Source organism: Brassica napus, chromosome C4 (genome assembly GCF_020379485.1).
Source record: "Brassica napus cultivar Da-Ae chromosome C4, Da-Ae, whole genome shotgun sequence".
Taxonomy (NCBI): domain Eukaryota; kingdom Viridiplantae; phylum Streptophyta; class Magnoliopsida; order Brassicales; family Brassicaceae; genus Brassica; species Brassica napus.
This window is the reverse complement of record NC_063447.1, coordinates 11,668,089-11,693,414: the sequence shown is the minus strand read 5'-3', so window position 1 is coordinate 11,693,414 and position 25,326 is coordinate 11,668,089. Positions and strand designations below refer to the sequence as shown.

Here is a 25,326-nt window from a genome sequence, read left to right as displayed (position 1 = left end):
ATGCTAAATGTATTTGTACTTTTTTTAGTTTAACTGTTGTTGTTCTTGTTCTGTTTTACTTTTTTTAGTTTAACTGTTCTTGTTCTGTTTGAACTTTAAATGTTCTTGTTCTGTTAGAAATGTTATGTTCTGTTTAAGCTTGAAATGTGATGTTCTGTTTAAGCTTGAAATGTTATGTTCTGTTTTTAATTAAATGTTCTTGTTGTTGTGATGCAGGTTGTTGTTTTGTGTCACGAGTAGAAGCGTGGAAGATTGTCACAAGATATGTGTCGGGACAGTTCTTGTTGTGTTGTTTCACGAGTGCAGTGTCTGTTGTTGTTGTTTTGTGTCACTGAGTGCAGTGTGTTGGCATATGGTTCTGCGCTTGATGCGGTCGACGAATACCTCAGGCTCGGTGCAACCACTACTCGGTTATGTGTGGAAAATTTTGTGGAAGCAATAATAAATTTGTTCGGCGATGAGTACCTAAGAAGACCAACACCGGATGATCTTCAGCGTCTATTTCATATTGGAGAGGTACGTGGATTTCCCGGGATGATAGGAAGCATCGACTGTATGCACTGGGAGTGGAAGAATTGTCCCACCGCTTGGAAAGGCCAATATTCTCGTGGTTCTGGAAAACCCACAATCGTTTTAGAGGCGGTTGCTTCATATGATCTCTGGATATGGCATGCGTTTTTTGGACCTTCGGGTACATTAAATGATATCAATGTTCTTGATCGCTCACCTGTTTTTGATGACATAATCAATGGTCAAGCTCCGCATGTGAATTTCTCGGTGAACGGAAATCCTTATTCGTTGGCTTACTATCTCACCGATGGTATTTATCCGAAATGGGCAACTTTTATCCAATCTATTCAACTACCACAAGGCCCGAAAGCGGCTTTATTTGCTCAATGTCAAGAAGCTGTCAGAAAAGATGTCGAGCGTGCTTTCGGAGTCTTGCAAGCTCGATTTGCCATTGTTAAAAATCCAGCACTTTGTTGGGATAAAGTCAAGATCGGGAAGATTATGAGAGCATGTATCATACTCCATAATATGATAGTCGAAAATGAACGAGATCAACACACTCAATTTGATCTTTCCAGTTTTCAACAAGGAGAAGACAGCGGAAGTTCACATGTCGATCTCACATATTCAACAGATATCCCTACAAATATCGCCAATCAGATGGGTGTTCGAACAAGAATTCGTGATAAACAAGCGCATCAACAATTGAAACGTGATTTGGTTGAACATATTTGGAGAAAATTTGGACGTGATCAAGACAACAACTAAGTTTCGATGGCTCTTTCAAAGTATTATCTTTATTTAGTAATTTTGTTTTAATGTTTTAATGTTTTAATGTTTTATTTTAAAATTTATGTATCAAATAATATACTTAACTTTGTTTTTTTTTAAATAAAATCATGTTTAATAATATTTTTTTTTTAAGAATCCTTAATTAAGATACTACCAATAAACCACTAACATTAAGGATCCCTTAACAAAGTAACTTAACTTCACTTAAATAATAAAAAAATCACTAAGGGCCTTAAGTGGGGTTTACCAATAAACATGCTCTTACCACTGGACTATAAGCGATATTTACGTTATCAATGCCCTTAAATTGGTAAACCCCTAGTTTTACTAGTTTTAGGCCAGAGACGGCCCTGAATTTACCTTTTATTGCATAAATTTACTAGAAACGCAGGTGAATCTTTTTTTTTTGGTGTAACGCAGGTGAATCTTTCACTACAAGAAAGCATAGCTTATTCTAACCAAATTTCTGACCATATAAGGTTGTCAAAATTATTTCTGACCACGAACTAACCATTTTATGATGATTAAACAAAATGGACAAAATGTGGTCAGAAACTACCGACGAACCAAACTGGTTACAAAAATGGTCAGTAATGTGTGACCAAGTTTTGACTACTTTAATATCGTCAGAAAAATGATCAGAAAAAGATCAGAAAGTGGTCAGATATTTTGAATAAAATTTAACCATTTCTTCCATTTTGTGTAGTGGTCAGAAAATGGTAAAAAAACGTGTAGTAGGTTGGATTAATAAAATCAGATATCTTTAACCTAATTTACGCTTTCTTTTAGTGTTTCTTCTCACCTTCAGCGGCGCAAAGCTCTCTATCCACACTGAGTCTCAGATGATGACTACTCGAGCGCAACATGTAAATGTTTCTTCTATATAATTGGTTGATTTGCAATGACTTATAGGTTTATGTATTATAAAGAATTTTTTAAGTAAATTTTCATTCAGGTAAGATTGAATTTTTTCTTACCCAGGCAAAAATCAACACTCTAGTTTTCATGGTAAATTAGTTTTCATAGTTATCAAATTTGTTTATTCTTTCTTTTATGCTTCTCATTTATAGGAAAACCATATAATTAAAGGTCACCGTTTTGGATTGGAACAATGACAGACCCAGGACAAGTACCTTCAGCTAGTTTCATGTATAAGACCAAGAAGCACAATTACGGATTACAAACAGAAGACAAGTAGATGAGAAGATTGTTATGGCACATAAGGTTGTGAGTAAATTGTCAGAATTGCTTGATGCAGATGCATACATTATTATGCTTGCGTTTTGTAGCTTTATTTGTTGGTTTTAAACCTTATGTAAGTACTATGTTAAAACTATTTCAATGTTAATGATTTAGTTAATGATTTAGGTTTGAAATCTAAACTATATTTGATTTAGTCATTTGTATTTTAAATGCAGTTTTATTGATTAATAAATTTAACTGAAATAACTAGATAAATTTATTAATAAGTGGTTAGAATTATCATAAATTGGTCAGGAAATGGCCAGGGACATTGTGACCACTTACTGGTAACATTTTTGCGACTTGTCGTGACCATCTATGTGGTCAAAAATTATTGACCACTTTCTAACTAAAGCTCATTTCTGACGGAGCTTTTCTGACGATTGTAAATGGTTAGAAATTGGACAAAATAGTGTGTTTCTGACCGTTTGTTATCGGATATAGTGGTCAAAATGTGAACTATTTCTTGTAGTCTTTATTCAAGGATTGCGAACTTATGTTTCACCATGTATATATAATGTGTTGTGATCCTTTGTACGAAGTGCTGGTGAAAAGAAAATAGAGTGAAGCAATCGATAAGGTAACTACAAGAAAACGTTTTATTTTGAAACAGTATTCTGTAAAGCTTTATCAACATTATCTAGCGTTCGTGTATCTTTTAAGTTTTAACTAATCAAGTTTCTATATCTGACGAATTATAATCGATCAAATGTACCGTGAATTGTGTTTGTCTCCTGGAACATGCATGCGCAACTTGAAGTTAATATAATTTGGAATCATAAGGAAAAGACAAAAGAAGATTCACGATATAGATTTTCAAAAAAAAAAGATTCACGATATAGAATTTGTAATCAAATGTTCAGGATAAATGATGAAGAGTTCACGCTTGTAAATATATATATATATGTGTGTGTGTGTGTGTGATAAAAGTATAAACATTCGAAATGTACCATATATATTCCAGACTTCATGCATGCTTTCATGCATCTATGTATATACGTGTGTTTGATATAATTTATCGTACAAACAATTGGATTGTTTGTATTTAAGCAAAAAAAAAAAAAAAACAATTGGATTGTTTGTAACATTCCTATTGTAAGTTTGTAACCTTATATATTATTCTAAGAAAAACTGTAAGTTATCAAAGAAAAAACTATCTGATAACGTATTGAGATTGTAAAAGGACATGTATACTGTAAAGTAAGATTAAGCACTAGTACTCATCATTTTAGAAAGTTATAGGTTGTTAATAATTTGATGTGAAACCATTTTATAGAATAAAATATGCATAAAAATTAGTCTTGTTCTTTTATCAGAAAATGCACTTTTGCTTAGTATATTGTATATCATCCGAGCGAATATCATGATTTTGAAGAAACTTCGTAGTCACGATTCAAAGATTAAAGAATATAATCGATTTGATCAAAAAAAAAAAAAAAAAAAAAAAAGCATATAATCGATAATCACTGTAGTAAAAAGAAAATGTGTGTAATATATATGACGACGGAAATAATAAATAACTCGAAGACATGTAAGCTGAACTTATTGTAAAGATATTATAGGAAGTGTTTTTCCAGCTGCCAATCTGACTACAACACGTAAACAAGTTTTCTCGAACAAATTGACGACACCTTCTTATTACGTGTTTTATTAATGTTTCAACTTTCACACTGAATCAGATGCTTAGAATGTTGGGGAAAGTCACACGGCGCAGCGGAAATACTAATGGTCGTGTTCCCCTGACTTTGTCTGAACCTGTGAAGAAAATATTTCGACGATGGCGGGATGTAATATGCAGAAAAACGTAAATGAAACACACAATTTTTACGTGGAAAACCTCCTCGATGTGAGAAGGAAAAACCACGGGACCGTAGTCCACTCAAAAAATCCACTATATAAATGGTATGAGTACAAGCACGTCCTCCCTGTTCAACAGCCTGAACAGAACAGAGAGTCTAGCTACAAAGAGCTATCTCCAACACAAACAACAACAACAAGAGAGCAACACAAAGCTTCAAAACCGGCAGCAACCAAACGACCTCAGCTCACAAGGATTCCGGCATCCAGAGATTAATCCAACCATACATATCCAAGATAAACAAGTCAACAATACCTCCGCCAAATTTCAGCTCAAGAAGAGAAGATCTCACCGTCGGATTTACCAAACACCCAAGACTGTCCCGCTGAAGAACTGTGACGACCAGCTTCACTAAAACCCAGACAACAGAAGATCCAACCGTTGAAATCCAAATCCCTTCGGTGAATCTCTAACTCACTGACTGAAGACGCTTCTCACAAAATATCAGCCCGATCAAGTTCCGTTTGATCCTCCAATACCAGTATTGAAATAGCCTGACGAGTTTTCTCCTCCTTCTCTCTTCTTTCTCTCTTTTGTCTCTCTCTCTAAACTCTATTATTGTGAGTCTACAGTGCAAAGGGTCATGAGAATTATTATTATGTCTCATGCCCACTTGGTTCTCTCCATCTAGGAGGGACCCAACAAACTCCCCCTCCGACTAGATGGAAGAAACAGCCATTCCGGCTATCTCTCGGCATACCTCAAGCTTCCCCCCGGTAATGACTTCGTCATCATATCAGCTCCATTATCATCCGTATGAACTTTCTCAAGTTCCACTTCCTTAGAAGCAACCACATCACGTATCCAATGATACCTCCTCTGAATGTGTTTTGACTTCGAATGAAATGTAGAATTCTTCCCGAGACAAATAGCGCTTTGACTATCACAAAGCAACACATACTTTTCTTGCTTGAAACCGATCTCTTCACAGAAGTTCTTCATCCACAACAGCTCTTTACAAGCATCAACTGCAGCAATGGACTCTGCCTCAGTGGTAGATAGTGCAACACACTTTTGCAACCTTGACTGCCATGCCACAGCTCCACCCGCAAATGTTACCAAGTAACCCGAAGTAGATTTGCTAGAATCAGCATCTCCCGACATGTCAGAATCAGTGTAACTGACAAGCAATGACTTCTTACCTCCAAATGTAATCTTCAAATTAGAAGTCCCTCTGAGATATCTCAAAATCCACTTCACAACATTCCAATGTTCTCTTCCCGGATTGGAGAGAAACCTGCTGACAACTCCAACGGCGTAGGCTAAATCCGGTCTTGTACAGACCATGGCATACATCAAACTACCCACTGCAGAAGCATATGGAACCTTCGCCATATCTTCCTTCTCCGCATATGTCTTCGGACTTTGTTGACTGCTCAGTCTTAAGTGTTGAGCAAGAGGAGTACTCAACACTTTAGACTTGTCCATGTGAAACCGCTTAAGTACTTTTTCAATGTACTTCTCCTGAGATAAGTGAATCAGCTTCTCACCTCTATCCCGAATAATTCTCATACCAAGAATCTGTTTCGCTGGACCCATATCTTTCATGGCAAAAGACTCACTGAGCTGCTCTTTCAACTCTTTAATTCTGTCCATGTTCATGCCCACAATCAACATATCATCGACATACATCAACAAGATGATAAAATCATCCTCACCGAAGACCTTCACAAATACACAATGGTCTGAATCAGTCTCTGCATAACCATGCTCCCCCATAACAGACTTGAACTTCATGTACCACTGCCTTGGTGCTTGCTTCAATCCATAAAGGCTTTTCTTCAAGCGGCAAACCAAGTTTTCTTTGCCCTTTTGCACATAGCCTTCCGGTTGTTCCATGTAGATCTCTTCCTCCAAATTACCATGAAGGAAAGCAGTCTTCACGTCCATTTTCTCAACCTCTAGATCAAGGCTCGCTGCCAATCCAAGTACAACCCGAATGGATGACATCTTCACAACAGGAGAAAAGATTTCATCATAATCAATTCCCTTCTTTTGGTTGTAGCCTTTCACAACCAATCTAGCCTTGTGTCGATGTGGCAAATTATCATCCTCATGCTTAATTCTGTACACCCACTTATTAAGCAGAGCCTTCTTGCCCTTAGGCAATTCCACCAACTCAAAAGTATGGTTCTCCTCAAAAGAATTCATCTCCTCATCCATGGCTCCAAACCACTTATCCTTGTGTTCATCCTCCAAAGCTTCATCATAGCTTTCAGGCTCTCCCCCATCAGTAAGTAATACATACTCACTAGGATCATACCTTGTCGACGGTTTAAGACCTCTCTCGGATCTTCTAACAATAGTAGGTTGGTTCTCAGCAGCTGGTGTCTCACCATGATCGTCACCATGATCACCACTACCATCTTCATGTGCGGGAGCATCTGCACTGGGTGTATTATCCTGAACTTCAACCTCAACCTCACCGTCAACCGATGTAGAAGGAGTAGCCTCTGTATCGATCAAACCCTCAAAAATCTGAGTTGGCTTTTTGGACTTGTCAATGTCCTTAATCGTTTGATCTTCCATAAACACAACATCTCTGATGCTTACGAGCTTCCTCTCAACGGGATCATAAAATCTGTACCCGAACTCATCATGACCATAACCGATGAACACACACTGCCGCGACTTCATATCAAGCTTCGATCTATCAACCTTGGGAATATGAACAAATGCCTTACACCCAAAGACCCTCAAGTGACTGTAAGAAACATCCTTACCAGTCCAAACCCTCTCTGGAACATCACCATCCAATGGAGCACTTGGTGACAAATTCAGCACATGAACCACCGTGTTCAAAGCTTCTGCCCAGAAAGTCATCGATAAGCCTAATTGTGAGATCAAACATCTCATCCTCTCGACAATCGTCCGATTCATCCTTTCAGCCAACCCATTCAACTGTGGAGTATGAGGTGGCGTGAACTGATGCCTTATTCCATGCTCTTTGCAATAAGCATCAAATGGTCCAAGATACTCTCCACCATTATCACTGCGGATACACTTCAGCTTCTTCCCCGTTTGTCTCTCAACCAATGCCACAAAGTGCTTGAAATATCCCAGCACCTGATCCTTTGTCCTCATAGGAAATACCCACGACTTCCTTGAATGATCATCAATAAAAGTCACAAAATATGATGCGCCGCCAAGAGATCTTGTCTTCATTGGACCACACACATCTGAGTGTACCAAATCCAGTACCTCGGATTTCCTAGAAGGTGCGGAAGACTTGAAAGATACCCTGTGTTGTTTTCCTGCAAAGCAATGCGAACACTTCTGTAGGTGCAAGCCAGAGATTCCTGGAATCACCTCATTCTTAGACAACACAACCATTCCTTTCTCACTCATGTGACCGAGTCTCTTATGCCATAGCTCCATGGCATTATCATTCTCCACCGCATTAACAACATCTTTGGAGACCTTAGCCTGCATCTAATAGAAAGATGAAGACTTCTCACCTCAAGCCACAATCAAGGAACCGCGAGAGAGCTTCCATTTACCACCACCGTGCAAACTGAAATAGCCCTCATCATCAAGTCTTCCCGTCGATATCAGATTCATCCTAATATCTGGAACATACTTAACATCCTTAAGCACCAGCCTAGTACCAAGACTAGTCTCCAAGCAAACATCACCAATGCCAGCAACCTGAGCCATCGCATCATTCCCCATCTTCACAGAACCATAATTACCCGTAGTATAGGTAGAAAACAAATCCCGCTGTGATGTAGCATGAGTAGTAGCTCCACTGTCAATCACCCAACTGGTTTCCTGGCATGCGACATTAATGGCATCACCCTCAAGAAGAATGAGAAACTGATCTTCGGTGAGAGTCACCCGATCCACATTTTCTTCTGGATTTCCTTGCTGCTTGTTTTTCAACTTCCAGCAATCCTTCTTCATGTACCCTTTCTTATGACAGAAGTAGCACTCCATATTAGCAAATCTATTAGACTTGCTCCTTCTCCTGTTCTTGTCTCTCTTGGGATCTCTACTTGTACTTCTCCCCCTTGACTCAGTAACAAAGACATTTGAACGCGAACTTCTAGCATTCGACTGCCTTCATGCTTCCTCATTAAGAACACTGTTCTTCACTGAATCCATCGAAATAACACCTTCCGACGCGGAGTTGCAAAGAGACATCCTGAAAACCTCCCAAGAGTCCGGTAAAGTACCGAGAAGCCACAGACCGTGAATCTCATCATCAAACTTGATGCCCATATCAGACAACTTGTTGAGCAATCCCTGAAACGCATTCAAGTGATCTGTCATCGGAGTCCCCTCCTGATACCTCAGCTCAATCAACTTCTTGATCATGTACATCTTGTTGTTTCCGGTCTTCCTAGCATATAACTGCTCCAGCTTCTCCACAAAGAACGAGCATCTGTCTCAGTCTCAATGTGATGCAACACATTATCATCTACCAACTGCCTTATCAACCCAGACACTTGGCGATGCTGCAGCTTCCACTCTTCATCCGTCTTCTTCTCAGGTTTCTGCTCCTCGAAGACTGGAACATGGAATTCTTTAACAAAGAGCAAATCCTCCATCTTGCTCATCCATAGATGATAGTTAGCACCATTCAAGCCTATCATCCTGCTCATATTTTCCATCTTTCACACAAGCAAATAACAACCCAAAGTTATCAAAACCAAAGCTCTAAAACCAGAAGCTCTGATACCACTCTGTTGGGGAAAGTCACACGGCGCAGCGGAAATACTAATGGTCGTGTTCCCCTGACCTTGTGTGAACCTGTGAATAAAATACTTCGACGATGGCGGGATGTAATATGCAGAAAAACGTAAATGAGACACACAATTTTTACGTGGAAAACCTCCTCGATGTGAGAAGGAAAAACCACGGGACCGTAGTCCACTCAAAAAAATCCACTATATAAATGGTATGAGTACAACCACGTCCTCCCTGTTCAACAGCCTGAACAGAACAGAGAGTCTAGCTACAAAGAGCTATCTCTAACACAAACAACAACAACAAGAGAGCAACACAAAGCTTCAAAACCGGCAGCAACCAAACGACCTCAGCTCACAAGGATTCCGGCATCCAGAGACTAATCCAACCATACATATCCAAGATAAACAAGTCAAAAATACCTCCGCCAAATTTCAGCTCAAGAAGAGAAGATCTCACCGTCGGATTTACCAAACACCCAAGACTGTCTCGCTGAAGAACTGTGACGACCAGCTTCACTAAAACCCAGACAACAGAAGATCCAACCGTTGAAATCCAAATCCCTTCGGTGAATCTCTAACCCACTGACTGAAGACGCTTCCCACAAAATATCAGCCCGATTAAGTTCCGTTTGATCCTCCAATACTAGTCTTGAAATAGCCTGACGAGTTTTCTCCTCCTTCTCTCTTCTTTCTCTCTTTTGTCTCTCTCTCTAAACTCTATTATTGTGAGTCTACAGTGCAAAGGGTCATGAGAATTATTATTATGTCTCATGTCCACTTGGTTCTCTCCATCTAGGAGGGACCCAACATAGAGCATCCGCATCAGCGGTTTTAAAGAGGTTCATGGGTTTGAGTTCATAGGTCCGGAAATTAGAAAGAAAAGAATTAATGGGTTTAAATTGGTGATCCGGCTCTTGCGAGTAAACCCGTATGATACGGGTTCAAGCCACGCGTCGAACAGGCAGTGGCTACGCGTTATCGCGTTGAATGCGAGAAAAATAGGGTTTCGCGTGAGAAGAATCATTTTCTCTTCTGTTTTCGAAAGCTAGGGTTTCTTTCTCTCGGAGGCGATTTCTCGTGCGACGCGACAGCCGGATATTTTTTCGATCTAATCGACATCGGACTCTCTCCTAGACGATCTCAGGTCAGTATCGACTACTTTGACGGTTTGATTGAATCGATTTGGGGTCGAAAGCGTTCTCGGTTGAAAATCGATTTGGGGGTTTCGATGTAGGGTTCGAAATCGATACGAGGGTTTTGGTTTATGGTTTGAAATCTTCATGCGGGTTCCATTTAGGGTTCGTTTATCGGGGATTTGAAATCAATTTGGGGGTTTCTAGTTAGGGTTTGAAATCGAGTTTCTAGTTTCGATTAACCGTTGATTGTGTTCTAATCTTAGCTTTTTTGGTACAGATGGATCCTGCAGAAGAGAGAAGAGAGACAAAGAGGCACAAGGAGTTCATCAATATGCAAGGATACGTGGCTGATTCAGAATACGGGATTCCGACAAGGTGTCCCTGTGGTGGGAGAATCATTGACGAGGTTCGGGGGAAGGACGACTACGACACCCTTCCTGGGAAGCGGTTCTTCACCTGCAAAAAGTACGAGGTAAGCGCTTCTTCTCATTTAAATTCTTTCCATTTATTTTTGTTTTCAAACGAGATTCTCATATGTGTTTTTGTTGTTAACAAGGCTGATGGGTTTCATTACCGTCAGCCTTGGGTGATTGGTGTACAGGAGCATATCGAACGCCTCACTAAGCGTGTGGAGGAGGTTGAGCTGGTGATCAAGTGGGTGCCGGAGGTCAATAATCAGATTGAGAGACTGGAGGTAAAGTGACTTCCAAAATTTTGTTTTAAATTTGTAATATTTTCCTTCATTTTTTATTAACTGAAGGTTGTTGTTTCCATGTCCAGGCAGAGGTTAAAGCCCTCAATCAGGAGGTTGATAACCTCACTGGGCAGGTTTATAACCTCTCTGTGCAGGTCGCGGACTTGGAGAAGCTCTGCTTCGACTGAAAACAAAAGGTAACACTGAAGCTTAATTAGTTCGAGTGCTAGGTAGAGTTGAACTTGAACTGAACTAGGTAGTTGCGTAATGAATGTTAATGAATGGTTGAGTTTCAAATCCGTGTAGTTTTGTTTTGGTTGGTAGCATAATGAATGGTTGAGTTTTAAAAACTGATTTGATGTTTATTGAATGCTCTCTGTGTAGTAGTTGTTTTCTAATTAACTTTAATCAATGGTTGGTAGTTAGAGTATGTTTAATTTTTTGTCCTTTCAAAGCTAAAACTAGTTTAAAATCATAGGCAATCCACATTTGAAAACACAAACCAAATTTTAAACCCATTTATCGAAAATCAAAATGGATCATTTTTTCCTTAACTCTCCCGGGTTGGTTAACCTACTAGCTTCCCAGAGCAGTCAAACAATAGACTTAGGGTGTTCTGAGGTTCCTAAACCTGCGTCAAAGTGAAAGTGGACAACCATGGAAGACGTTGTGCTGATCAGTGCTTGGTTGAACACCAGCAAAGATCCAATCGTGAGTAATGAGAGGCAGCTAAGTTTTGGAAGCGAATAGAGGAGTATGTCAATGCTAGCCCTCTGCTCATTGGCTCCATTCCTAGGGAGTGGAGTCAATGTAAGCAGAGGTGGGGAAGGGTGAATGAGCAGGTGTGCAAGTTTGTGGGAAGCCATGAAGCCGCTTTGAAGGAGCAAGCGAGTGGCCAAAATGAGAATGATGTCATGAAGGCTGCCCATGACATCTTCTTTAATGACTATCATGTCAAGTTCAGTCTTGAACATTGTTGGAGGGAGCTTAGGTTTGATCAAAAATGGAGATCACACTCATTGTCGAAAGATGGTGCAAAGGAGAAAAGGAAGGAACATGCGGAGGAGGTGCCTGCCGAGGAAGATGTTAGGCCTCCTCGTGTTAAGGCTAGCAAAGCAGCCAAACGCAAGAAGCACGCAATGAAGTGCTCCTCCGTTTTAAAATATTACATATTTACCAAATATAGTGCTCCTCCGTTTTAAAATATTACATATTTTAGATTTTTTATGCATTTCAATAAAACACATTAAATTTGCAAAAAAATTTGTGATTATCTTTTGGAAAAAAGTTTCTTAGCAACACGAAGTATAGACTAATATGGTGGAAACCATCTCATGTCTTGGAATATGTCAATAACTACACCATGTTTATGTTAATACATGCCACATATACGAAGTAAAATTTAATATGGTGGCAACATCATAATCGGATTTAATTGATTTTAGGATTAGTTAATGGGATCATTTTGTAATTTGATAAACTTAAATCAGATTAACAAAATCCGACCCGATCCAGTTGATATCTTGCACATTTACATTGTTTTAACTCTTCATTCTTGCATGTTTTGATCATTTAGATTAGAGATTGTGCATTTTAGTTTCATTTTTGCATTGCATAAGTCTTTATCAGGTGTTGGAGTGTCCATTGGAGTTCTTGGAGTTACTTGTAAGCATTTGGGATCAAAAAGGGAGTGGAAAGTGTTGTTTGAGCGAGTAGAGCACCGGAGCGGGCAATGGGAGCGACCTACGACACCCGTTCCAGACAAAACGAAGCCAGCGCGACCTCTTGCATCGGGGTTCGGAACCCGCTCCGAACCAACACCCCGTCGACAACTCTTGAGAGTCGGAGCGACCAAGACGGAGCAAGGTCTGTAGCCCGCGCGCAAAAACGAAGGAACGAAGCTGACATCTGGAGCGACGTCCCGCAGCGGGGTGAAGCACCCGCTCTGGAAGCAGAGCGACCTGACCTACCCGCGCGCGTTTCTCTTCTTCTGATCGAAAATTTATGTTTTATTTGGGCATTTCAAGTTGTTGACTGAGCTCATTAGGTTTTAGAAGTCATATAAATACTCTCTAAACCTAATGTGAGGATCTTATCTTGTTTTCTATCTAATCAAAAAGCCACCTTTAAGTGAAATATCTAATCTTGATCAATTTCTCTTGTGTTTACTTGATTTCTTTGATCATTAATCATGTTTAGACTTAGATCAACCAATGATCTAGTGTTTATCATGATAATGAGTGAGTAGTCATCTTTGGATTCATGGGTTAGGATGATTAGGATGATTAAGTGATGATCTAGAATATTTAGAGTAGATTAATATGTTTCCTTGCTTGATTGAGTGATCTTAATGTTAAGTTAGAGTTGTCCATTCTGGTTTAGAACTCTAGACATTTCATTGCCCGGAAGGTGTTCGATGAAATATCTGAGTCAACTCAACATGCTCTTAGCTTACCCTACCAAAGGGATTTGATGTTAGGGGAGTTAGGAAAATTGAATGATCCATTCTTAAAGATTGCTTGATTGACACAAACCAAAGGAATTTGATGTTTGATCATGAGAGTAAATGAGCTTTTATCTTGGAAGAGAACTTGCTTATAATTGATATCTAGACTTAGGGGAATGTGTTGATTGAAACCTTGCCATTTTAGATTAAATCTTAGTCATCTGAAATCAAAATCCTATGCCCATGATTCCTCCTTTATCTTCCCAGAGGCTCGCTCGGAAAGGCTGCTATACCATACCTTTTGACTATTTGATTGAAAGTTGTTTGTTAGTTGTTCTTGAAACTTGTTAGTTTGATTGAATCACCTCATCTTATTGATTGCATTTAGCTTAATTGAAAACCTGAATTCTCTTTGATTCAAAAATCTTAGAAATGGATTGACATCTCAAATACTATGATGATTTGATTATTGGACCCTTGAAAAGTCCATTTCAAATTTGGCGCCGTTGCCGGGGATCGAACCCGGGTCACCCACGTGATAGGCGAGAATACTTACCACTATGGATTTCATCAAAGGAATCTTGAAGGCTTTGGAGAAGCATGTGAAATGTTCAACAGCTACATCTCTCAATGTCCTCATCATGGCTTCAATATGAAGAGTTTGATTAGTACTTTCTACAGAGGTGGTTTTCTCAAGTTTAGAAGCCAGCTTGATACTCCTAGCAATGGTTTCTTCTTGGGAAGAAGTGAAGCAGATGCTTTGGAGCTTGTAAAGAACATGGCTAAGAGTGATTCAGTCTACAGTGATGAACATGATAGAAGCAACATAGGCAGTGGAGGTGATGATACAAACACCAAGAGAAAGTTAAAGGCTCTATAAGAAAAGATGGATATGCTTCTCTTGGATAGAGCTCAACAAGAGAAGGTGAACTTTGTTGGTGAGAAAAAACAAGAAGGGACTGCTGTGCTTAATGAAGTTGATGGTCTAGAAGGTCAAGAAGAGTTGTGCTTTGTGAATGCTAATGAGACATGGTACAAGAAGGATCCTAACTTTCAGTACAACAACTACCAACAAAAACCTTTCTACAACAACAACCAACAAGGTGATTACCAAGTTAGACAAACTACTCTCAAGGCTTCCCCTCCAAAGGAAATCAGTCTACACAAGGTCAAGCCAGCTCTTCTACCTCTACTACACAAGAGAGTAGCACTGATACAATGCTGAAACAAATCTTGGAGTCTCAAACTAGAAGTGAGAAGCACATTGGATATGAGCTGAAGAACCTTCACACCAAAGTTGATGGAAGCTACAATGATCTCAACAACAAGTTCTCAAACCTTGCTTCCAACTTCAAAGTTTTGGAGAACCAGTTTGCCTCTATGAGTAGTAACTCAAAACGCCCTATGAAATCACTTCCCGGAACTTCTGAGCAAAACCCCAAGGAGACAATGAAATCCATCACCCTAAGGAGTGGTAAACAATTGCCTCCTAGAACTCTCATTAGGGATAATGAGAAGCAAGATGGGGAGGTGGTCATCAATGGGGATGATGATGTGGTTATTGTGGATGAGAAAACCAATGAAGAAATCTTAGAGAAGATAGTTGAAGCTAAAGGGAAAGGAAAGGTTGGAGAAGAAAAGAAGATTGTGAACAAGAATGAAGCTGCTACTTCATCAAAAGGAGCTCCATTCATTCCTCCTCCATATGAAGCAAAAATTCCCTTCCCTGGTAGATTCAAGAGACAGCTTTTGGAGCAATACAAAGCCTTGTTTGAGAAGCAAATGAGTGAGGTTCAGATCACCATACCCATTATTGATGCCTTCATGCTAGTGCCTCAGTGCAGCAAGTTCCTCAAGGATGATGTAACCAAGAAGAAGAAAGAGATGGAAGGGATGGTACTTCTCACCCATGAATGCAGTGACATTATACAGTGGTTAACCATCCCCAAGAAGCTTGAAGATCCAGGAAGCTTCACTCTACCTTGTGCCATTGGGCAATTAGCTTTTGAGAAGTGTATTTGTGATTTGGGAGCAAGTGTGAGCCTTATGCCTCTCTCCACTGCTAAAAAGCTTGGGTTTACACAATACAAGAAGTGTAGACTTTCTCTTGTGCTAGCTGATCGCTCAGCGAAGATTCTCATTGGTATCCTAGAAGATCTCCCTGTTATGGTTGGAAATTGTGAAATTCCTACAGATTTTGTAGTGTTGGAGATGAATGAAGAACCAACAGATCCTTTGATGGGGAGACCTTTCTTGGCTACAGCAGGAGCTGTTGTGAATGTTAAGGAAGGGAAGATTAATCTTCATCTTGGCAAAGGGAACATCCTGCATTTTGACATCAAGGAGGTGATGAAGAAGCCCACTACCCAAAGCCAAGCATTCTACATTGAGGAGATGGAAGCTTTAGCTGAAGAGTATTTGGAGGAATTAGCTATTGAGAACTCTCTTCAACATGCCCTAACAGTTGATAGAGAGACTCAATTGATTGAAGATGAGGAGAGTGCAAGGTATGTGAGGATGCTAGACTGCCACAAGGAGAAAAGTGGAGAAGACAACTTCATAGAGCTTCCACAAGAAGTTCATCATGCTGCTTCAGTTGATCAACAAGAGAACCTCCAAGAAGATGATTGGAGTGAACTAAAAGCACCAAAAGTGGAGCTTAAACCTCTCCCCCTTGGTGTAAGGTATGTATTTTTTGGACCTAATGAGACATATCCTGTCATTGTGAGCAGTGAACTGAATGAAAACGAATTGGCTAAACTTTTGAATGAACTTAAAAAGTATAGAAAAGCAATAGGCTACTCACTAGATAATATTAAAGGGATATCACCTCCTTTATGCATGCATAGGATACATCTAGAGGATGAATCTATGACTTCTATAGAACATCGAAGAAGGTTGAACCCCAACTTGAAAGTTGTTGTTAAGAAAGATATTCTAAAACTCGTAGATGCAGGTGTAATCTATCCTATTTCAGATAGCAAATGGGTGTCTCCCGTGCATGTTGTCCCGAAGAAGGGTGGAATAACAGTAGTTAAAAATGATAAGAATGAACTAATTCCAACAAGAACAATAACGGGACATATGGTGTACATAGATTATAGAAAACTTAACTCAGCATCTAGAAAGAATCATTTTCCATTGCCATTCATTGATCAAATGCTAGAGAGACTTGCCAATCATCCCTATTATTGTTTTCTTGATGGGTATTCAGGGTTCTTCCAAATCCCCATACATCCAAATGGTCAAGAGAAAACGACTTTCACATGCTCTTATGGTACCTTTGCTTATCGAAGGATGCCATTTGGGCTATGTAATGCCCCAGCCATTTTCTAAAGATGCATGATGTCTATTTTCTCTGAACTTATAGAGGATGTTGTGGAGGTGTTCATGGATGACTTCTCTGTCTACGGATCTTCGTTTTCTGCTTGTTTGTCGAATCTTTGCACGGTCCTAAAATGATGTGAGGACACCAACCTTGTGCTGAAATGGGAGAAGTGTCACTTCATGGTTAAGAAAGGGATTGTGCTTGGACACAAGATTTCAGAGAAGGGGATTGAGGTGGACAAGGCCAAGATTGATGTGATGGTTGGGTTAGCTCCTCCAAAGACAGTGGAAGACATTAGAAGCTTCCTTGGTCATGCCGGATTCTATAGAAGATTCATCAAAGACTTTTCCTTGATAGCTATACCATTGACTAAGCTTCTATGCAAGGAGGCTGCTTTCAACTTTGATGTGGAGTGTCTTGGAGCATTCAATACATTGAAGGATAAGCTGGTTAGTGCCCCCATTGTGCAGCAACCAGATTGGGATCTTCCCTTTGAGATCATGTGTGATGCTAGTGACTATGTTGTGGGAGCTATCCTTGGTCAGAAGAGAGAGAAGAAGACTCATGTGATCTACTATGCAAGTAGAACTCTCGATGAAGCCCAAATGAAGTATGCTACAACTCAGAAGAAGCTGTTAGCCATTGTGTATGCCTTTGAAAAGTTCATAAGCTATTTGGTTGGGTTAAAAGTCATAGTCTACACTGATCATGCTGCATTGAGACACCTTTTGGCCAAGAAGGATGCTTCCAAGACTGTTGAGGTGGATCTTGCTACTACAAGAGTTTGATCTTGAGATCAAAGACAAGCCATGAGTTGAGAATGGTGTAGCTGACCACTTGTCTAGACTAAAGATTGAGTGTGGGATCCCCATTGATGAAGGGCTTCCAGAAGAACAGATCATGGCTATTAGAGCAGTAGTAGCAGTTTGTGAAACTGGAAAGAAGCTTGAAGAAGTGAAGGCAACTGAAGAGAAAGGTCCTTGGTATGATGATTTGGTGAACTACTTAGCTTGTGGAAGAGAGCCATTGGGTCTTGAGGGATATGCCAAGAAGAAGTTCTACAAAGATGTGAAGAGATACTATTGGGATGAGCCTTACCTCTACATACTTTGTAGATATCAACTCTATAGAAGAGTAGTAGCTAAAGAAGAAGTTGATGGGATCCTTACACACTGTCATGGATCATCCTATGGAGGTCATTTTGTTACTTTCAAGACTGTTTCAAAGTTGTTACAAGCTGGGTTTTGGTGGCCTCACATGTTCAAAGACACTCAAGACTTTGTCTCTAAATGTGATTCATGCCAAAGGAGAGGGAACATCACCAAAAGGAATCAGATGCCTCAAAACCCAATTCTAGAAGTGGAGGTGTTTGATGTGTGGGGTATTGATTTCATGGGACCATTCCCATCTTCTTTTGGCGACAAGTACATCCTTGTAGTTGTTGACTATGTCTCCAAGTGGGTGGAAGCTGTAGCATGTCCCACCAATGATTTTAGAGTGGTGATCAAGATGTTCAAAAGCATCATCTTTCCAAGGTTTGGAGTTCCAAGAGTTGTGATTAGTGATGGAGGTTCTCACTTCATCAACAAGCTGTTTGAAGGTCTTCTCAAGAAGAAAGGTGTGAAGCACAAGGTGGCAACACCTTACCATCCTCAGACAAGTGGGCAAGTTGAGATCTCCAACAGGGAAATCAACTCTATTCTAGAGAAGATTGTGGGAACTAAAAGGAAAGACTGGTCTGACAAGCTTGATGATGCACTTTGGGCTTATAGAACAGCTTACAAGACTCCTTTGGGAACCACACCTTTCAACCTTGTGTATGGAAAAGCTTGTCATCTACCAGTTGAGCTTGAGTACAAGGCATTGTGGGCTGTTAAGTTGCTGAATTTTGACATCAAGAGTGCCAAGGAGAAAAGACTTTTCCAACTCAGTGAGCTTGATGAGATTAGACTGGATGCCTTTGAGAACTCAAGGATCTACAACGAGAAAACCAAAGCTTTTCATGACAAGAAGATCTTGAAGAAAGAGTTCATTGCTGAAGATCAAGTGCTTCTCTACAACTCTAAACTGAAGTTGTTTCCCGGAAATCTCAAGTCTAGATGGTCCGATCATTTCAAGATCAAGGAAGTTAGGCCATATGGAGCAATTGTGTTATGAAACAAAAATGGTGGAGACTTTACAGTGAATGGGCAGAGGATTAAGCTCTATATGGGAACCACAACAGAGGAGGAAGGAATCTCAATTCCACTCTCCGACCCCATCTCCGCCTAGCCAAAAGGGAACAAAGTCAAGCTAGAGACTTAAAACAAGCTCACTTGGGAGAAAATCCCATGACTATCCTTGTACATATTTCTTTTTAGGACTTTTTGATCAGTGAGACGAGTTCATATCAAGTTTTGTGGGTAAAACCGGTCTCCAGAAAGTTGAAGGATCAATTTTAAGTTAAATTGCACTAGAGCGAGGGTGAGCACGTCGCGCCGTAAACTGGTCGACTAGAAGCATCTCATCGCGGGGTGACGCAGCGAGGTCTAGAGGTCGCTCTGCGTGTCGACAGCTCTAGCTTACCTGGAGCGAGCTAGTGTTGCGAGGTGATGAAACCGCGCGTCAAAACTAAAAAATGGAAGCCAAAGTTGGCGCGGGGTGATGGCAGCGGGGTCTGGTACTTGCGCGTCAAAACAAAGTTTATAATCGAGTTCGGAGCGAGGTGATGGCAACAGGGTCTCGACGTCGCGCCACGACTCGAAGGTTCAGGCAACGATTCGGCACGGGGAGACGCAGGGGGCGCGGGAGTCGCACGTTAAAATCCAAAAATTTAAACGGAGTTGGAGCGGGGCATGGCAGCAAGGTACCGAAGCCGCTCCACGACAGCCTGTGGGAACCGAAATTCACACTGTCGATTTTCGTAAAATAAGGAAACTTAGGAAAACCCTAATTTTCCAGAGGACCCGGATCTCTGCGAGAGCCAACGACAAGTAACCAAATAAATGCGGAAAATATGAGAAAACATGATAAAACGAATTTACAAAGAAAGTAGATCTTATTTCGAATTCGCGTAAGAGCGTTGCGATCATTACAAGAGGATGCAAAGGCTTTGGCCGCAGGGGCCGTCAGCGAGTTACCTAGTTCTAGCAACATAAAACCCTAATCCTAGCTGAGTCGCAGCTCGATAACAAAAGACGAAAAAGATATCTAAAAGGCTTTGATTGATTTCGGACTGAACCTTATGAAAGGCTGCCTACGTACCCCTTTCGAGGATCAAGCCGAACGTAGTTCAATTGGTAGAGCTGGACAAGAGATCGAACTGCCTAGGCGAGTTCGTCTAGTGATTGAGTGCCAGTCATAGAAACCGAACTTGTCGAGAAATAAGCCTAAGTTTCTAAGTGTAGAGAGTTCTGAGTCTAAAAGTGTTCCCCCTCATGCTCCTCGCCTAGGACTTCTTATATACTAGCTCCAAGGTCGGTTTACGCTTTTACTCTTCTGCCCTTAAGCCGTCATAGCATAAAATGGAGATATTCCATTTTCCCGATCTTCAAAACTTCCATATTTATCCGCGGAAACTTGACATTTATCCTTCCTTGTGGACCAAGCGTAAACCGTGCTGTGGTTTACGGGCTTTTGGTTAAAAAATCGTAGGATAGGCCTCGAGTCGTGTTTTAGGTCCCTTTGGGCCGTCTTCCGACTCGACACGTTTACTACGATTTCTTCTGATAATGAACGAATTTTCCGCGGTTTCTAATCCGTAAAGTTTGATCGATGAGTTAGAATAGCGGAAAACATGGACTGAGCCTGCTACGATCTTCGGGAGATAGCATTTGAAGGTTTGGCGAGAATGCATGGACTGGTGTCGCATCGATGTTCGGAAGAGCTCGATCGCTGCGTAGCGACCGAACTTTGGTTCGAGCCCGGTCGCTACGTAGCGACCGAGCGGGAAGAGCGCTCAGTTGCTACGTAGCGCTCGGTCGCTACGTAGCGACCGAGCTTTGGCTTGAGCTCGGTCGCTACGTAGCGACCGAGCTTTGGCTTGAGCTCGGTCGCTACGTAGCGACCGAGCTTCGGCTCGAGCTCGGCCGCTACGTAGCGACCGAGCGGGATGAGCGCTCGGTCGCTACGTAGCGACCGAGCGGGACGAGCGCTCGGTCGCTACGTAGCGACCGAGCGGGACGATCGCTTGGTCGCTATGCGCTACGTAGCGACCGAGCACGCTACGTAGCGACCGAGCACGCTACGTAGAGACCGAGCACGCTACGTAGCGACCGAGCACGGTACGTAGCGACCGAGCACGCTACGTAGCGACCGATCACGCTACGTATCGACCGAGCACGCTACGTATCGACCGAGCACGCTACGTAGCGACCGAGCACGCTACGTAGCGACCGAGCACGCTACGTAGCGACCGAGCACGCTACGTAGCGACCGAGCACGCTACGTAGCGACCGAGCACGCTACGTAGGGGCCGAGCAAGCTACGTAGCGGCCGAGCAAGCTACGTAGCGACCGAGCACGCTACGTAGCGACCGAGCACGCTTCGTAGCGACCGATCACGCTACGTAGCGACCGAGCACGCTACGTAGCGACCGAGCTTTGGTGAGAGATCGGTCGCTACGTAGCGACCAGCTTTTGCGCTGGTTGCTACGCGGCAACCTTGTTCTCGTCTTTCTCTGATTTTTCGTGAATGTGTTTTCTCCGCAAGATTCTTCGTAAAAATAGATCTTTTTCTAAGATTTATTTTCCGTAAAAACGTTCATGCCGATTATTACGGACTTTCAGACATTGATTCCGCCGTGACCGATTTTGACCCCAACACAGCCCAGGTATGAATTCTTGACCCGAAACCCGACGACCCGACCCATACCCGACGACCCGACCCATACCCGACGACTCGAGCCGACTTCTCCCTAACCCTACCCCGCTCCCGTCTCTCTCTCTCCCGTTTTCCTCTCTTTTCCCCCAAACACAAACACACTCTCTCAAATTTCCCAACTCCAAAAACCCCATAACTCACTCAAATCTTAACCAAATCCGTCCATTCTTGTTTCTAAATCAAGCTTTCGCCCCTATAATCTATTTTCTTGAATCAATTCATCTTTTCATTCTAATCCAAGCAAGGTATGGAGATTCAAAGATGAATTTCATGGGTTCATGAACCCTAGAAATTAAAACTCAAATTTAGCTTAATTTCTTGCTTGATTCTTGTGAATCTAACTATGGAAAGCTTATATATCATGTTGGGTTGCTAATTTCATGGTAGAATTGAATTGAATCCGAAATTGAAAAATTAGGGTTCTTGAGATTTGGAAATTTTCGAAACTGCCCACATTGAGTTTGAATGTTGTTTGGATTGAGGTATTTGGATGTTTTAGAGTTTGCTTAGGAATTCCTCTCAATTTCGAGCACAATTGTTCAATGAAAACACACTTAATTGTCATTTTCATGCTTTAGAACATTGAGGAACTAGATTCTTTGTTTATAACTCTATCACTTAGACCTAGTTCTTTATTGATGTTGCAATGTGATAGTTTTGTCTAAGGCTGATTGTTCAATTGATTGAATTCACATTAATAACTTCACGTTTACTCTTCTTTTGTACCTCTTGCTAATAATCTACCAAGGTTTGAATGTTACAGGTACAATGACAAAGACAAACAAAACAGATATGGAGGCTAAGAAGGCAGCAGCTGCAAAGAGGGAAACTGCACTTAGGGGAAAGCCCCTAGAACCTTCTGAGCCAAGTCAACGAGGAGTAGAGAGAACATCTAGGCAACAAGTTCTGGCTGAGAAGAAGGCAAAAGAAAGAGAGAAGAGAGAGGGTAAAGCTGTGGCATCTTCTGCTAGGGATGAAGGAGGAGAAGAGCCAGCTCCTTTAAAGAAAGCCAAGATGTCTAAAGGAAAGGGGAATTCTCTTGATAGAGACAAGAGCAAGACACCAAAAGCTGATGAGCTCTATCATCACTTGTTTAATGGTGTTTCGTGGGTTCCAACGTGCTTCCCTGACACCAAGATGATGGAAGAGCTAGGAATCGAAGCAGATATTAGGACAATGCTTCAACACATGAAGATGGAGAGCTTCTATTCCATGGTCTATCCTACTTATAAGGAAGTTTCATGTCAGTTCTTTGCAACTCTTGAAGCTACTTTCCATGAAGTTGAGCATGTGAGACAAGGGTGGGGCAAGATCAAGTTTAAGGTCAATGGAAATACTCATTACATGAGCTTCAAAGACATAGGAGCAATGATGGGGCTTGAAGACAATGAGGACCCAACTCTCCCAAGATTTAACAAACTCCCTAATGGTGTTTGGAGAGTGATAAGTGGAAATCCACATGCTGCTGGTCATGACAAGAACTCGGCCATCAGACATCCAGCAGTGCGCTATCTTCACAGGATACTCGTCCACTCACTCTACCCCCGAAAAGAGTTGGGGACAGTCAATGAAGAAGAGTTGAGGTTATTCTACCGAGCTGTTAGAGATAATGTCACACCTGAACAACTAGAAGAGTTTGAGGAGATTGATGAGATGACGTTTCCCACAACTAACATATTTGAAGACTTCAGAATGGTTGGTCTCTTTGTGGAGCGCCTCATGTACTACAAGGATTGGGTTTGGACTACAAGTGATTCATCTCCTCAGCTTGGAATTGGTGGTTTGATAACTCCACTGCTGATAGCTTAAGGTGTGAACTTGGGGAATGATTCCAAAGGACCATCATTCATTGATGCTCCTTATTTGAGGATTTCTACTTACATTAGTGGGAGGTACCATGAGAAAGTTATCTACACATACTTCCTCAAGGGAAAGATGGCTGAATTGATGCTTCCAAATAGAGAGCTCACATGCATAGAGAAGCTGGGGATCATCCACTTCAACATAGCTGAATCAGAATTCTTTGGATCACATGGCCCCATTGATCATGTGACTGCTCCTAGAAGAAAGAAGGGTGGAGTAAGAGGTGGAGTACGAGCAGAACCAAGTGCTGCTACATAAAGGGAATCTGCTACCCCCATCTATGGCCCTCCTCGCTACCACTTTACTCAGTGCTCGATAGCTCTACCCCACGGCCCTCTCCGTGAAGCTCATGAGCACATTGGCAATCTTCAAAGATGGAACAAGGCTCAGGACATGACAATCTTCAAGCTAAAGACCAAGTACAAGGAGCTTAAAAAGAAAGTGAAGAGGCAAGCTGAAACTTCAGCTCAATTTATGAAGAAAGTGGCTGATCTTTTGGTTAGAGGAGGAGTAGGAGGATGTAGTTCTGAAGACTTTGTCACTAGAGACACCTCATTTCCTCAACCCCAACCCTTTGACCCTGTCACAAACCCGTCTTTAGCCCTTGAACCTCCCCTGACTGCCCGCCACCTCTTGCGTCTGGCACGAAACCCCGAAGCTCATGAATCCAACTCCGGGAATAAGTCTCCTTCCCTTGCCTCAACCGATGACGAAACCGACAATGAGGAGGTTGCCAGCGAGCCTTAATCATACTTCACTACCTTCCCCGATGACACCGGAGATGAGGACATAGCCTTTTTCCCGGACGCATATACAGGTACTCCATCACCTCACCATTGTATATACCAGTTTTGTTTTCATTTAACTTTCTTTTCGGTATCTCTTCCTCTCTTGGACACACAGAGACTGTGTGATTCAAGTGTGGGGGAGGTACCAAGTATTTAATCATCTTAAATAGTTTTATGACATGCATTGTAGATACATATTTGCATAGAAAATAATTTTTTTTTTGAAAAATTAAAAAAAAACAACAAAAAGAAGCATGTAGTTGCATTTTTAAGATTGAGTCTAGAGCATACATCTATTTGCATAGAAAATCCAAAAAAAAATTAGATGTCTAGGATCATATAGGTTGCATTCATTTGCATTGGGAACTAGGATTGAAATAACTTGTAAAGGACACATGTCTAGAACTCAATCTAACATCCTAGCCAAACATATCAAGTAGCTTAAGCATCTCTTGAAAAAGCTTGTAAGCTTCGAGCCTTGAAAACTCTTCTTGAAACTTGTTGCTTATTTGATGATTGGCATTGTTCTTGAAACCAACTCCAAATGAACTAAGGCTTAATGAACTTAAGCTCTCTTGCATATGGGCATTTGCATACTTGATCATGGATATTATACACATTTGGGTTATCTTTCTCATTTGTAAAAATCTTCGTTAACCCAAATGACACTCCATACCCATTAACCCTCACCATTCTTTGAAGCCAACATTAATTTGCTTGAGTGAGGCCTTTTATTGATAGCATGTCATGTGCAAAATCTTGAGAGTATTAGCAGCGACAATGGGGTTATTCTCATCTTTGGCTACCATTAGCACCTCATTTGAGTTAGCCTCTAGGATGGTTTGTTGGGTTTGTGAGCTTAAATTCTTTTGATCCTGGAAATGAGAGAGATTGAGTGAAAGTGATGAACCAAAAAGAGTGTTTAAAGTAAGAAACCCCTAGGGACAAAGAAAGTTAGAAATGAAAAGCTCTAGATTATCAATAAGAACCCCCTCCTAAAAAAAAAAAAAAAGGAAAAGAGAATCAAAGAAACAATAAGTAAGTGGGGAAAAGAAAAGAAGAGAGCTAAGTCTAAGGTTTAATTTCAGAAGAACAAGTCCCTAGTTGGTTAAATCAAA

The 25,326-nt window shown here is 41.2% G+C and overlaps 2 protein-coding genes and 1 pseudogene across 2 annotated transcripts; 2 read left to right on the top strand and 1 right to left on the bottom strand.

Moving 5' to 3' along the window:
- Positions 1-10,328: 10,328 nt before the first annotated feature.
- Positions 10,329-16,736, top strand: LOC125585119. Its single transcript, XM_048753631.1, has 2 exons — positions 10,329-10,923; positions 11,010-16,736. The coding sequence occupies exon 2, from the start codon at positions 14,588-14,590 to the stop codon at positions 16,703-16,705; it is 2,118 nt and encodes a 705-aa protein (XP_048609588.1). The 5' UTR covers positions 10,329-10,923; positions 11,010-14,587; the 3' UTR covers positions 16,706-16,736.
- LOC125586724 lies at positions 13,918-14,017 on the bottom strand (annotated as a pseudogene).
- Positions 16,737-16,954: 218 nt separating the features above from the next.
- On the top strand, positions 16,955-18,968 carry LOC125585790. The gene is made up of 4 exons (XM_048755467.1): positions 16,955-17,379; positions 17,543-17,727; positions 18,136-18,627; positions 18,880-18,968. The coding sequence occupies exons 1-4, from the start codon at positions 16,955-16,957 to the stop codon at positions 18,966-18,968; spliced, it is 1,191 nt and encodes a 396-aa protein (XP_048611424.1).
- Positions 18,969-25,326: the final 6,358 nt, after the last annotated feature.

Coding starts and splice junctions, on each gene's coding strand:
- LOC125585790 (XM_048755467.1), top strand. CDS start 16,955: ATGGTTGGGTTAGCTCCTCCAAAGACAGTGGAAGACATTAGAAGCTTC. Junction 17,380..17,542: donor TTCATAAGCTATTTGGTTGG/GTTAAAAGTCAT, acceptor CCACTTGTCTAG/ACTAAAGATTGAGTGTGGGA. Junction 17,728..18,135: donor TTGTGGAAGAGAGCCATTGG/GTCTTGAGGGAT, acceptor ACATCCTTGTAG/TTGTTGACTATGTCTCCAAG.
- LOC125585119 (XM_048753631.1), top strand. CDS start 14,588: ATGCTGAAACAAATCTTGGAGTCTCAAACTAGAAGTGAGAAGCACATT.